Genomic DNA, 14,065 nt, shown 5'->3' on the forward strand with positions numbered 1-14,065 from the left:
GTCAAAATATCCCAAAGCGGCGTTGGGACCAGGGTCTGAAGTGCGGTATCGACTCCGGTGACCCACTCAAGCCGTCAATCGCAGCGATGATGCCTTGGCTCGAGAAAAATCTAAGTTAATCCACTTGATCTATATCGTACTCTCAGGTCAATGCATTATCTCAAGATTGGACTGTAATCTGTCATTCAGCATTGATTGCTGAGACGATGTTACTTCGGTCTCATGAGGTGAGACCAAAGATGTTGTGCACCATCTACTTTAATCAAGGGTGTGGCTAGTGAATAAGTGCCGTGATCCAAAGTGTGGCGTTTGTTGACGTGACACGCCTTTGGCCAATAGGACTTCCATGCGCGCGATGCCCCATCCCACCTTCCCAACTTCGAGGGCGCAATTACACTGCTATTCTCCTTCAATCTTCCTCAGTCACCATACTTGCATACTTGTAATAGCTTTATTCATGCTTCAACTCTTGGTCTTGATATTTTAGACACCAACACTACGGACGAGTTTATCACACGACACGATTCCAGCACGTCGATTATAGAGTGCTGCTTTGAGCCCGTTGACGCGACAATCTGCCCAACATGGATGGTGACGAGGTGGCGGACCATTACTTCACATATGATGGTCGATTGGCTTCGTTTCACTCGGCGCAGCCCGTGAGGCGGCGGTCAAACGCGAAAGGCAGAGCTCCCAAGGCATTGACTTGGCCTCACAGGCGGCTCGACCCAGCAAGTGTACGTGGCATACCCCGACATTCTCGCGCTGGGCGGTCGCAACGCAGTGCTAATGTCTCCTACAGCTTGCTCAAGCTGGCTTCTACTTCGACCCCGAACCCGAGTTCACAGACAATGTCGTGTGTTTTCTCTGCCACAAGCGCGTGGGCGGTTGGGACGAGGGCGACAACCCGATCGAGGAACATTTGCGCCTCTCACCGCACTGCGGCTGGGCCATTGTCGCGGCTATTGAGGCAGGTGTTGGAGACTACAACATGGACGACCCAAGCCATCCCGACATGATGGAAGCGAGGAAAGCTACGTTTACCGGAAGATGGCCGCACGAAGGAAAGAAGGGATGGAAGTGCAAGATCAAGCAGGTACGACCACTGGCTGGACAACGCGCGTTGTAGTTTCCTTACTAACGTGCCACAAAATAAATAGATGGTCGATGCCGGCTGGAAGCACACACCAACAATAGACTCTGAAGACATGGCCACATGCACCTACTGCCAGCTTGCGCTCGACGGATGGGAACCCAAGGATCAACCAATGTGCGCCCACCTCTTCTCTTTCTAATGCAGCAACTGACTCCGTGATAGGCATGAACACTACAAACGATCACCCGAATGCCCGTTTTTCATTCTGATTAACCAGTATCAACAAGGACCCGCCAAGAAGACAGGGCGAGCCAAGGGAGCTAGAGCCTCCAAGGCCTCACGGGTGTCGGCTCAATCCGTGGCCACCCTTGCATCTGACGTGACATCGTTCCTTGAACACCCCGCCGACCACGAAGACAGCGTCATGACTACAACTTCTGTCATGACTGCGGGAGGCACCAAGCGAGGAAGGCCGAAGAAGGCCACAGCGGCCAAGGGCAAGAAGACAAGAGGCAAAAAGGATGAGCCAATCGAGGTCCTCGAAGACCCCCCTGAAGAGGAGATCACCCCCCCACCACCACCCAAGCCGACTCGAGGACGCAAGCGAACTAGTGAGGCCGTCGACGACTCGGTCTTGACAAATGCCGAGGCACCTGCGCCGAAGAAGAGGGCAGGACGTACCCGTGGTAGTGCCGCAGTGGTTGAATTGTCCATCTTAGAACCGCAGCATGAGGACATCGTAGATGCTGTCCCGGCGCCTCCTGCCAAGGTATCACGGAAGAAGGGTAGGGTTTCCAACAATCGCGCGCGTAAGGCCTCGATCGCGTCTACAACCTCAGTTGCCTCATTCCGGAGTGCTGATGAGCATGCGATGGACGATGATGAAATAGATCGTCAACTTCTGGCTGATCTAGATCGACCCTTGTCCGACGATGGAATGCTTGCAGCGGATTCCGATTCCGAAAGGAAGAAGGGACCGGCCGCCAAGGGCAAAGGCAAGAAGGCTGCCGTAAAGAAGAGTACGGCAAGCCAAGACGCGGAACTTTCGCGCGATCACGCCATGTTTGATCCGTCTCCTGTTGACGTCGATGACGCCGATATCTCGGCAGAATTGAAGGACCTTCGCATACATATGGAGGTTGAGAAAACCGATAAGCTGGTGGTTCCCAAGAAGGGTCGCAAAGCTGCCACCACTAGGAAGGTTTCAAAGCAAACCAAGAAAGGAAAGGCCGCCGCCCAGCCGGAACCTGAGCCGGAACCCGAACGTGTCACAGCCGTCGAGAAGCGTGCTGCTGACTCTTCTGAGGATGAGCTGAGTATGATGAGTAATGCTACCGTTATCAAGAAATCGATGGCCGCTGCCGCACCCGCTTCTAAAAAGCGTGGCCGTCCAAAGAAAACCAGCACACAGTCTCAAGCTGTCGAGGAAGACCGTCAACCCGAGACACTACCCAAGGCTCCTCGCATGGACTCTGCCGAGACGGTTGAGGAGTCTACTACGCCGCCGCCACCTGCCGAGGAATCCACCACACCTCCACCGCCTGTCGTGGAATCCACTACACCTCCGCCGCCTTCCGATGAACAAGAACCTCACCTTCCTTCGACACCTCAAGCTGCCACCTCGCCCGCACCAGCCGCAAGGCCGGCCGTGATCTCACCATCACGATCACCCCAGTCTTCGGATGCAGAGAACCAACCACCATCCTCGAGGCCTTCCAATGCGGCTAATTCGAGCCAATTGGCACCAGCCCCAGTTGAAATCGCGAGTACACCCATACGGTCATCACCTATCAAGCGCAATGTAAATATCATATCTGGCTTGCAAAGCTCTCAGCCCTGGTCGGCCGTTGACCTGGACGTTGTTTTCGATCACTTGAGCAAAGAGAACGTCATCCCTGATGGCTCGGCTCTGGAAAAGGGGTTGCAGTTGACTAGCCCGGAGAAGAAAATGACTGTGGAAGAGTGGATTTACCACAATGCAGGCTTAGCGGAAGCCAGGCTCAAGGGCGAATGCGAGGCCATGGTGTCGAAGTTTGAGAGCGAGGGTGGCCGGGCTATGAGTGTGCTTGAAGGCTTGGTTGCGGAGTAAATGCCTCAACTGAGCGGTTCGTTCTTTGGGTTTCAATTGCACATGGAGCGTGGTTGCATGGCGAGCGACTTAAGGCATATTACGGAGTGTCGGTGTTGGAATAGAATGCCCATTCACTGCTTGAGGCAAGTGGGCGGCGTCCAGGGTATTTCTCAGAATCTTGCTTTTGTGAACATGAGAATACGCAAGGCGTTGGTCTATCGTCGGTTATTTCAATGATTATGTGAATAATGCCGATACATGAAGATTGCAACATAGATAAGCGTCTGTCGGTTGTGGCAAAGCGGATGAAATGGAATAGAGTTATGGTGTTTGATTGTGATCGCTGTGAGAACACATCAGATGAAGAATATTAGGATGGGATTTTATAGGGGCTAGTTGAGTATACTGCGAGTACATGCAAGTTCTGGGTGAACGAGCTGTATATTTGACTGTCATTATGCTTTTCGGCGAGGACTTGGATGATTCGGTGGGTAGTTGTTGATTCCAACATTCTTGCACATACTCGCAAGACAAGGTTAGGATTTTACGAAACATCCCAACAGAGTTGACATACAAAGACCGTGTTCTGTAAGTGTCTATAATGTCAACATACTCATTTCAGGAGATCCCAGCAACTGCGGCGCTCTGTTCAGAGAAAGGGGCGAATCAATGTGGAAGGCTACAGTCCGGAATCATCAGAATTCTCGAAGCAATATACTCGATCTTTTACATTTTTGGGTCAAGTGAGGTATTCGAGAAAAAACATCGATTGTTCCAATGACAATGTCTCAGTGGTACCTTAAAATCCCCGGTCTCGACCCGCACTGGACCCCCGAGAAAGCCAAAGTCGCCCTAGCACATTACGACTCTGGAGACTCCGGATGCTCGCCCTCTACACTTGTATCATCCTCTTCATCGCGGTCATCTGGGTCGCCGGAACCGAACCCCCGTCGCCCCGGCACAACGACAATTTAACCGCGGTTTGGAGTCATCCCTGCACAGCACGCCTGCTTTCATTGCTGCCCACTCAAATATCAAACCCATACCGTTGCCAAATCAACGACAGAATCGGCTCGTTGAGGTACTTGTAATAATATTCAAGGGAGTATCATGATATACCGGCTGGCTGGGGAGAAGATTGAGGGCTCCAAAGGGAGATGATTTACGCATGGAGGGATGGAGGTGAGGAGAATCAGAATATGGGCTTTTGGCAATCTCTAGCGGAATCAAGGGGCCTAGTTGGATATCGGGCCCGTACACCCTATATCTCTCTTAAACCCTGATAAATTTATTTAAGACCAGTAACCTGGAGACCATCAAGATCATTCTTTGATAAAGGTAACGGAGCCTCAAATTAGAATCTCTGAAGATCGGAATCGAGGTCACAGTCTGTTCTGATCCTGATGCCTGCACGGCGCCAGTCTTTGACGCATGGCGCAAGGCTCGACCCATGGTTGGATCTATCGTTGCTTAGTGTATGGTAGCCATCGGTAACAGTTACCAGTAAAATCCAACCTAGGATCTGAGCGATATTTGTTATTCAGTATATTCGACGAATATGTGGCGGGAGCTTGCCTATAATACCTCAGCATCCTCTAGTCAAATAACGGGCCGTGTATGTCAGCGGAATATATGGCCATTCGGATGAGTAAGATGCCAGTTATTCCTTACACCGTTCAAAGCAGTGCAAATCATATCCAGAGCGAAGTTGCAGACGTAAAACTTGTCAAGAAGATAGATACCATGCTGGACGACCCCCTGCGGAGATCCGCCACATTTCAAGCATTACATCTCCAGTGCCACTTGAACGATATATAGCCAATTAGGTCTGCATAGTCGGCTTTCTGGAACCTGTCTCTCACCCTCAAGAATCTGTTTGAATGTGGACAAGTGTTGGCCCAACCCGACCAGTATCCACCTGGTGCGCACCAACCACGTCCACCACACCAAATGTCCGAATTTTGCTGTGGAAAAAATCAACCCGGAGAGTTGATCTGTTTAATCTTCGGCGAGGGTCCTATTAGCAGTCCTGAAACCTACCAGCTGGACCTTACCAACCCTGCCATACCTATATAAGGACACGCACGCTTTGTAAAACCATTATAGCTAAGTCGATGCGTGTGCATATGGAGGGTAAAGTATATGTATTGATGAAGATACCGGCCTCGACATAGAAATCATGGGCATGTACTAGACCCTTCGAAGTTAGTATAGAGCCAGTTTAATTAGTTCGCCTAACCCCCTGCTTATATTTATCCACTGGAGGAATAGCTCCGTAAAGTCCTTAAGGCCACAGAAGCGACGGCTTAGCTAAGGGACCCCAGCGAGGATGATAGACAGGCCACTAGCGCCGATAATGGGCTTGAGAACGAAAAGGTCGACAATAGCCTCATTTCGTACAGTTAATTTCGGCCAGTGTACACCAACCAAGACCAAATGCTATAACTCTCAAACCGTCAGCCATTTTGTTTAATAATATGATTTTTAACCCATCAGGGGGTGCTGGTGTGGTTGATAGAGTTAAGCCGACCCTTGTATGTGGAGATAATGTGAACGCAATGGATTCCCAAGACTGGGCTGCGCTGCATTTGGCATGCTTCAACGAGTGTCGACACTATCATAATCCTCTTGTATAATGGAGTCAACCTGGACGCTAGAGACTTATCGGGCTGGATTCGGTGAACCTGGCTTGTTCTCAAAGGCTACAAATCTGTGGCCATAGTTCTATTAGAGAACAAAGGTAATCGCCTAGCTAGAGATATTTACAATTTGATGGCACTCAAGTGGGCACTTGCGAGGTATTAAAACGGTATCATGGAATTTGTTATAAAGTAGGACAATGAGAAGTCATCCTTGAGCCAGAACTCCAGACCCGCGGCGAAGTCCGCATCGTATAGTGATAATTCGTCTCAGAGCGATGACTTAGTTGCTTTCGAGTTTTCTGGTAGTTCCGAAGATGCCTACACACTATTTCAAGATTCTACCCTAGATTTGAAAATGATATTAAAAAGCGATAGTTGGGCGGATGTTAACCCTCGTTATGATCTGCGCCATGAAAATCCATATCTCCACGGAGCCACACCCCGAGAGAACCAAGTTTCACAAAGGTACTTTTGGAGAATGGTGCTAAATTTTACCAAGAGTATGACGAAGGAATAAGCCACCCTACTCCAGCGTGCCGTTACAAACAATCAGCGTATGCAGCCACTCGTGCTGGCTTGCAGCCTTCAACTCACAAGGATGATCCTGATATCGCCCTTGAGATGGTTCAGTTAATCCTAAAGCATACATTGAATACAGCTGCCGAGGACTTACATAATATGGCGGCTATTTATTTCGCAGACTGGTCCCGCGTCGTGAAAGTTGTTGAGCTAATCATCAATGCTGGTATGAATTGGCAGCCACTTGATAAGAACATAACAGATGCCTTTCACCACTTCGTTGCGGCTTAGGACAATCAGAGTCTTGGGAATGGCCTTAGTGCTTGTAACTACTGCTTCGTCACTGTGGCCATGAAGCAGTGCCCATTTGTCTGACCTAGGTGGCATTGATCAGTTCTTGGGCCAGGTCCCTTAAACAACACCATCCCGTGCGGTTTGTTGCAGTTCATGGGAGCTATTTGAGTTCTTGATACATATTGGGGCCCGGTTTTAAACTACCAATCCTTTAGATATTTTAGTCGATATAGCTCTTAAAAGTCTTTATCACCCAGCGGTCAAATATCTTGTTGAAAATGGAGCCCGCTTCATATATTATCCGCTATTACCATTGGAAAAAACTTATTCAGGGGTCAATTGGATCTGAAGATGTTGATCTTCTCGGCCAAGCCCACGATGTCATGCAGAAATGATATGTACTCAATCAACTGTCGTACAAAAAAAGGTGCAGATCGTACCAAGCTACCATGCGCAGCAATAAAGGGCTACACAGTTCTGCTAAACGAGTTGCTAGCTCGAGGAAATCATTCAAACATTGATGACTCCCACTACGGCGGCCTTTACACGCTGCAGGTTCCAGTGATTGCTACGAAATGATAACCTACCTCTGTTCCGGTACCAACCCAAACTTGAACTTTGGGGACGTCATCAGACGAGCTCCCAGTCCTTGGTCAGAGGCTATACTAGGGTAACATGAATATATATAGGTTAAACGGATGGCGACCTCTTCAGTTCGCTGATATCAATAGCCACTTCGTGTCTCGAGAGTTGCTCGAGACAGGAGCCGGTGTTCACGTGAAAAAAATCTATGGTTGAATCATGAGCCCCGAATGCTGCAGGCCGGGGTGGGCTCAAAGGCAGAGGAAAATAGCATGGTGGAGCTCTTCTCCTGGATACCGGCGCATATGTAAATGCTCGGGATGAGATCGAAACGACCCCTTTTACCATCAATTGCCCAACTGCGTTACATCTTTCACTTTTTGTCGACATTAACATCCGCGCCAAAAGTCTTTGGAAAACTTCTGGACAAGGCCAGTCTAGACTTGGCTTCTATACTAATCAACCATGGAGCCAAAGTGGGGGCTATGGTGGGGATGTTCAAAAGATTGAGAATCACTCAGATCTGTGGACTAAGCTCCAAGCCGGCAAACCAAATAACGCAAGGCTGTGATGAGATTAATACAGTCCGTATCGGGGTAATTCATGCCCTTCTTATACAAGCTATACGAACTCGCTTGGAAATATGTGGTTCAAGATCTACTCGTTTTCAGCCTCGTCACTTACCGATAGGTTGGAAGGCGATATTGCCAGCAAATATTGTTTCTTGTTTCATTTCTTCTACTTTCTTTTTTCTTTCGCTTTTTTCAATGCACATGATGCAAAATAAACAACGTGGAATGCAATAATCATGTGGGTATACTAGGAGCATTGCGAGGTTATTGCCCAATTCGAATTATTGCGATAGTAATGAAAAATCATTGTTTCCTACATGCATTAAGTACAACGACTCAAAGATCGCTAAGCGCATAGTTAGACCACGAAATCAATGAGCTGGCATGTTACGTCATAATTCGTGCGTTAATGGGCTTTGGATCTTAACAAGACGGCTGGCACCAAATCATACCAAAACCAGTCCGTCCCCAGAGCCCAGTTCAACGAACTCGTAGTTGGGCGCCTTATCCCCAAGAGACTTGGTCTCCTTGTTGACAGCATCAGCCACCGTATACTTGGTCCTCCTCAACATCGGAGCAATAAAGCCCCCGCCTTTTTTAACCTCGTCATGTGTCGCGAGCCAGTACTTAGCACCACAGGTGCGCACCGCCTCGAGCCCGTTCAACGCACCCAGATTTAGTTGCTTCGTCATCCATATACGCACATCATGCAAGCCGTGTAATAATGCCAGGGTGCGGATATTGGCAGCGCCAACTGCTTCGAGATCCGAGGCTTTAATGCCGTGCGGTGAGTAGATGACGGCATTGGCCTCAGGGATATTGGGTGCGGCGGCATCTGGAACTGAAGCAGTGTCGAAGACCACCATGACTGCTGAGTGGTAGTACAGGGCATTGCCTGCCGTAATAACGCGCCCGATGCCAATCCAAGAAGGCAGCGGGGCAACACTTAGAATGCTGTGCCAGTCCTTTGTTTCGGATGAGAACCCTGGAGTTGTGATGACACGGTCAAAGTGTTTCCATGACCGGATGAGCTCGGCTGCCTTTTCAGTCGCAAACACAGGGGTACTTGGAAGCAGCTCTTTGAGCGTCTCCTCATGGCAGTGATCGGTAAACTCATGGGATATCGCCACAGCGTCGATATATGACTTGGGGTTATCCACATTGTCTTCTACTGCTGCGTCCGCCCCCTCCACCTTGGCCAACAGCCTGTTCAACTCATCGATTGTCTTGACGCTGGGCTTTACCACATGCCATTGGGTCGAGAACCACGACGCGACATCGGACTGTGGACCTTGAAGCCAGGGATCCACCAGTATATTAAAGCGGCTGCGGCCCGTTGGCCGTGGGGCCGAAGGTGGGAATGGGAGTTGAATCAGCCATGTGGTGTCGGCGTTGAGGTGGGTGAGCACCGGGTGGAGTCCTTGCAGAGCGCTACGGAGTTGATGGCCGTCGCTAAGTTGGACGATTTGTGGTTGCAAATGTGCACTTTGGGAGTCGGATATCGCCATCACTACTTTCGGATTGTAATGCTTCCAAAGATGCAGAAACGTCCATCCAAACATACGATCAGCTTGGATCAATATATTTTCTATTCAAGCTCATTCTCGCCTTCAAGTTCTATGATGTCACTGCCCCTGAGACACACTTTGTCCCTAGTCCGGCCCGCTTGCCTCGACGTTGGACGCTCAGACCTTCTTCGGTCAAAATCGAATTTTGCCGACCGTTATCCAAGGTAGAAGCTCGGCCAAATTTTCAAGACACCGAACATCACCAAACATCTGACGTTATTAGCTGACCCTCCAGTGAGCCAGACGTCCTTGTCAAATGTCCGATGGACCGACACAACGATGCAAAGATGATATTGCCATGCCAGAAGAACAGAGTACAATCCCGTCTGCGAGCCGGAAACGCAAATATTCGCCTAGCGAAGACAGCACCATCGCCATCGATGTCTTGAACAAGACACGCAAGAAGCCGACTGCTTGTACCAAGTGTCACGCTCGAAAAGTGAAGTGTCCTGGTGGCTATCCTTGCCCAAATTGTCAACAAGCTGGGTGTCCTCAGGATTGTACCTACCCGGTACGTGAGCAGAAAGTAACCGTGCCTAGTAGGTACGCCATCAAAAGTCACCCCAGCACTTACGAGCAGCCACCAATGACCATCACAGCTATATCGAAAAGCTACTGGCAGAGAATAAACGTTTGCGTGAGCAGAGTGTTCGGGATGAGCCTCACCATGGAGGCATAATCGAGGCAATAGAATCGTCAACTGAGCACAGCGAAGCTGCTCGCAATCCACTACTCGATGACAGATCTTGGTTCTTTCCTCTCAGCAACTCTCAGATGCCCGTCCACATTGGCGAAGCCGCCGACACTTCGTTTGCAACTCGGCTCCGACAGGCAATCGCGGAGGACCCCACCATCAGCCACATACCGCGCCAGCACTATGTCACCGACGCCAGAATATTTGCCCTATCTGAAGCCGAATGCCCCTGGCCCACTTTGTCTCGAGCCCGTTTGCTTATTCGCTTTGCGATGGAAGTGGTAGGATCCTGCTACCATTGTTTCCGGAAGAGTGATGTTCATAACAGAATGCAACATCACTACCGCAATCTCAGCGCCCCTAACCCGATGTTTGCATGCAAACTTTGGGCCCTCTTTGCGCTCGGCGAGGTTTACTCCTGCCGCACTTCCTCAACCTCTGAAGAAGATTTCCCAGGCCTGGCATACTTTTCACAGGCTACTAAAATGCTAAGTCGACTTCGAGAACGCCCACAGTTCGACACAATCGAAATTCTTCTGCTTCTTGTAAGTTGCTTTCCAATTGCCAACGTGAAACAACTTTCTTACTGATGGGAAAAGTCTCTATACTCGCTATTAATGAATCGGCGCTATAGCGCATACTTTCTAGCTAGCAGTGCTGTACGTATGAGTGTCATCATGGGGATGCACCAAGCCATGCCGGATTATCAACTGCCTGACAGAGCCGCGAGAGAGCACCGAGCCCGCATATGGTGGACAGCTTACACTTTTGACCGTCTTTGGGCTTCAAAAATGGGTCATCCCGTGTCGATTCAAGACGAGGATATATCCGTGGATTTGCCATCAGATACCGGCATATCTGACGCAGACGCGGCCGACTTTCTGGCGGCCGACTACATGAACGCGAGTATCCGTCTGGCAAGAATATCCCGCGACATTATTTCATCGATATACAACCGAAAGACCACGAACATCCCGTTTTCACAACGGGTACAGAAGGCTTTGGGCGACTTGAGAGGCTGGGTGGGTGCGTTGCCAAAGCACTTGCAGATTGACAGTAGAGAGGGTGAACGACCACTTGCCAGGAATGTACAATTGTTACATTTATCCTTCAATCAGGTACGGTAAGTACTAGTTGTGGTTATCCGTTAGCTAATACCGTTTAGTATGTGATCCAAGCCACGAGACCAATTCTACTTCACGTATTTCAAACACACAAAGAGCTTTGGGCCGCACCACACCAAACACCAGAGCTCAAGCAAGCAATCGGAGAGACTGCCCTTGCTTTAGCTGAAGCGTGTATCCGATGCGCACGACATTCGCATCGTCTCCTATCGGAATCATGGATCGATGGTTCGTTCGCCATATTCGATTACACCTACGCTCAGTACTTGTTCTCTGCAGCAACTATTCTCGCCATCTCGCACTTATCCATTGGTCAGAACAATGAGAACGACAAGGATAACTTCGAATCCGCAAACCTATTTCTGGAGCAATTGAAGCGGAATGGCAACTTCGCAGCTACAGAACTTTGCCAGCATTTTGATGCTCTCAGAGTCGTCGTGAGGGCTCACTGCCCAAGGAGCAGCACAGGAGACCATTTTGACGGCGCCAACGGCGCCAACAGCGCCCTCAACTTTCCCCGACCTAGCATGACCACAGAACCATTCACTAGGGACATTGTGCCCCATGGTACTGACTCCCAGCCGATGATGACGGCTGAAATGGCCCTGGCTGAACCGTCGGTACAAGATTTCCTGTCTCAGGCAGATCTGGATCTCAGATTCCTGGATACCCACATGCAAGACAGTCACTTTCAGAGCCTCTATGTGGGTCTTCAGGACATAGAATGGGGGCGAGATATTAATAGACGCATGTGATGAACTGCCTGCCGGGTGCGCATTTCTTGGCATCTTTCTATTTTAGTCCTATTCGAGTTTATGGTATACTACTTTTAGATCGTAGCGGTGACCTGCCCAGTAACCAGAAATCTATGTCTCCTTTCAATCCACTGTTGCATCCTCAGCCCATATCGGGCCGTTGCCAACACCAAAACACCCCCAGAAAGTGCAAAGACGACGCCTTAAGAAAGTCATTGAGATCAGTATTCTATCGGTGCACTGTTAGGAACATCGATACGTACCAATGGTGGTAGCCGGCCCGACGCCAATGGCGTCAATCAAGGGTACAATGGACGCACTTCCGATCGCTGCAGAAGTATACTGGACCAAATATTTGCCCGCAATGACCTCGGTCCTCCGTTTCGGCAGGACTTCTGCACAATAGGTGTTGACGGAGGAAAAAGCCATGGTCAAGCCCATCGCACAGAAGAATGCCGTCACGATCGGCAAAGCCATCCCACCAATCTGGTATTCCAGTCCCCATCCATATATCAAAGACGAGATTGGGATGAGGAAGAAAAACGATATCATGCCGCTGTGAAGCCTGTCCTGTGGGAGTCGAATACCGCCCCGAATGCGAATCCATTTGATGACGGTCATGTCGGAAAATTTGCCACCGATTACGGTGCCTAGGAGGAACCCGACTCCGGGCGCGATGTAGAAGAGACCCGAAACGAGGGGCGTGGTGAGGTTGAAACGCGGGTTTAGGAGGTGACGGGGTGCGGCGAGGAGTGTGTATTGGCACCAAGACAAGAAGCCACAAGTCACATGCTTCTTGAGCTCAGCTTCGTCATTTACATCCAGGAAAGGGGAAAATACACTCACCGTGAAGGTCACATTCGGATATAGCATTGGCTTGAATATCCTACCTGGGTTGAATGTTTTCGCCGAATCGAGGAGTCGACTATCGGACTTTGCCGGGACCGTTTCATCTGGCCTTTCGATGTCCGGCAGGAAGAAGAGGGATAAGAGGAAGGCCGTACCAATCATTGACACTTGCAGCCAGAGCACCGCACGCCATGTGGCGAAGGTGACGATAATACCAGCCACACAAGGTCCTAGAAGCACAATCATTGGTAAAAGAATATTTCAAAAACTGGTTGTCACGATGTAACGAAGGCTAGGGTTATGGGTCAAGGCAGTATTCAAGTCACTTACCGAATGCTGGCCCGAAGATTGTCCCACACAAGAAGAATCCTGTCGCCATACCGCGTTGTTTCTATTCGCCGATATCAGTAAAAATGAAAGGACAAACCATCTCTCCAAGGGGTAGCGGAAAACGTAAGGGCAATTTGCATACCGGTTCAAAACAATCAGCCAGCCACGTTTGCCCAGCTACATGAAAGAAAGTCCCCTGAATCCCGGATAATATCCTCATAGCGATAAAGACCCGCAACCCCAAATGCCCCTTATCCTCTGGCACAAGGCAAGTGCCGAGAGTGCACAGCGTGAAAATCACACAAGCAGCCAACCAAGCCTTTTTCCTCCCGAAAATCCGTGTGATCGGCCCCCAGACGAAATTCGAGCAGCCCATCGTCAAGAGGACAAGGGAATTCGTTATCAAGATGACGGCGGACGTGGTGTTGAGGGACTCGGCGACTTCTAGGGTGACAGGGTTGAGACTCGTCGATGCGAAGGTCACAGTAAGGGCCGTGAAGGAGGTCGTGAAGACGATGATCTTTTTGCGCCAGGGGGGAAGGGAGAGATACGGCGAGGGGGCACTTGGGATCCGGTGGAGGACTTGGTGGCCGTTTTCTAGGTCTTCTGCTTCGGGACAGGACGATACGGGGGACAGGTGGAGGGATACCGTGGGAGAGGTTTCAATGGAGGGGAGGATGGAGGGGAGTTTCTCTAGGCTCAGGTGGGGGAGTTGCGGTTTGACTGCAGGTTGGTCGGCCACCTTGGCTGCTGGGGGTGGTTGTGAGTAGTTCGACATGTCACTCTGACTTTGCATGATGATATAATTGCAATATCAACAATAAAAGATACTATACAAGTCAAAAGTCCTTGCATATCTTGGTCTACTGCCGTTACTTATAAACCGAAACGTTCGGAGTCATATCCACTATAGTGTCATTATTCGGTGCAAAGCTCAACGTGCCGGCCGGCGACAATTTGGCTACACCG

The 14,065-nt window shown here is 49.9% G+C and overlaps 5 protein-coding genes across 5 annotated transcripts; 3 read left to right on the forward strand and 2 right to left on the reverse strand.

The window, feature by feature from the left end:
• Positions 1-584: 584 nt before the first annotated feature.
• Positions 585-3,185, forward strand: BCR38DRAFT_408599 (uncharacterized protein; the record flags this gene model as incomplete). Its single annotated transcript, XM_040858280.1, has 4 exons — positions 585-737; positions 803-1,096; positions 1,161-1,270; positions 1,319-3,185. The coding sequence occupies 4 exons, from the start codon at positions 585-587 to the stop codon at positions 3,183-3,185; spliced, it is 2,424 nt and encodes an 807-aa protein (XP_040715988.1).
• A 3,022-nt stretch (positions 3,186-6,207) lies between these two features.
• Positions 6,208-6,619, forward strand: BCR38DRAFT_408601 (uncharacterized protein; the record flags this gene model as incomplete). Its single annotated transcript, XM_040858281.1, has 2 exons — positions 6,208-6,274; positions 6,309-6,619. 2 exons carry the CDS (start codon positions 6,208-6,210, stop codon positions 6,617-6,619), a joined length of 378 nt encoding a protein of 125 aa, XP_040715989.1.
• Positions 6,620-8,222: 1,603 nt separating this feature from the next.
• BCR38DRAFT_342020 (uncharacterized protein) lies at positions 8,223-9,284 on the reverse strand (the record flags this gene model as incomplete). The annotated part of the gene is made up of 2 exons (XM_040855920.1): positions 8,223-8,585; positions 8,619-9,284. 2 exons carry the CDS (start codon positions 9,282-9,284, stop codon positions 8,223-8,225), a joined length of 1,029 nt encoding a protein of 342 aa, XP_040715990.1.
• A 358-nt stretch (positions 9,285-9,642) lies between these two features.
• Positions 9,643-11,917, forward strand: BCR38DRAFT_341296 (fungal-specific transcription factor domain-containing protein; the record flags this gene model as incomplete). Its single annotated transcript, XM_040855858.1, has 4 exons — positions 9,643-9,887; positions 9,944-10,583; positions 10,638-11,156; positions 11,204-11,917. The coding sequence occupies 4 exons, from the start codon at positions 9,643-9,645 to the stop codon at positions 11,915-11,917; spliced, it is 2,118 nt and encodes a 705-aa protein (XP_040715991.1).
• Positions 11,918-11,954: 37 nt separating this feature from the next.
• Positions 11,955-13,909, reverse strand: BCR38DRAFT_185473 (major facilitator superfamily domain-containing protein). The gene is made up of 5 exons (XM_040853963.1): positions 13,239-13,909; positions 13,097-13,157; positions 12,764-12,996; positions 12,181-12,709; positions 11,955-12,119 (listed from the first exon to the last, which is right to left on the reverse strand). The coding sequence occupies exons 1-5, from the start codon at positions 13,890-13,892 to the stop codon at positions 11,992-11,994; spliced, it is 1,605 nt and encodes a 534-aa protein (XP_040715992.1). The 5' UTR covers positions 13,893-13,909; the 3' UTR covers positions 11,955-11,991.
• Between the last annotated feature and the right edge of the window lie 156 nt (positions 13,910-14,065).

This window comes from Pseudomassariella vexata, assembly GCF_002105095.1.
Source record: "Pseudomassariella vexata strain CBS 129021 chromosome Unknown BCR38scaffold_6, whole genome shotgun sequence".
NCBI lineage: Eukaryota > Fungi > Ascomycota > Sordariomycetes > Amphisphaeriales > Pseudomassariaceae > Pseudomassariella > Pseudomassariella vexata.

What these genes read in the sequence shown, in the direction of transcription:
- BCR38DRAFT_185473 (XM_040853963.1), bottom strand. Translation starts at nt 13,892, where the DNA reads ATGCAAAGTCAGAGTGACATGTCGAACTACTCACAACCACCCCCAGCA. An exon ending in TGGCTGATTGTTTTGAACCG is followed by an intron (nt 13,158 to 13,238) that starts GTATGCAAATTG and finishes ATCGGCGAATAG; the next exon opens with AAACAACGCGGTATGGCGAC. An exon ending in ATCCGAATGTGACCTTCACG is followed by an intron (nt 12,710 to 12,763) that starts GTGAGTGTATTT and finishes GAGCTCAAGAAG; the next exon opens with CATGTGACTTGTGGCTTCTT.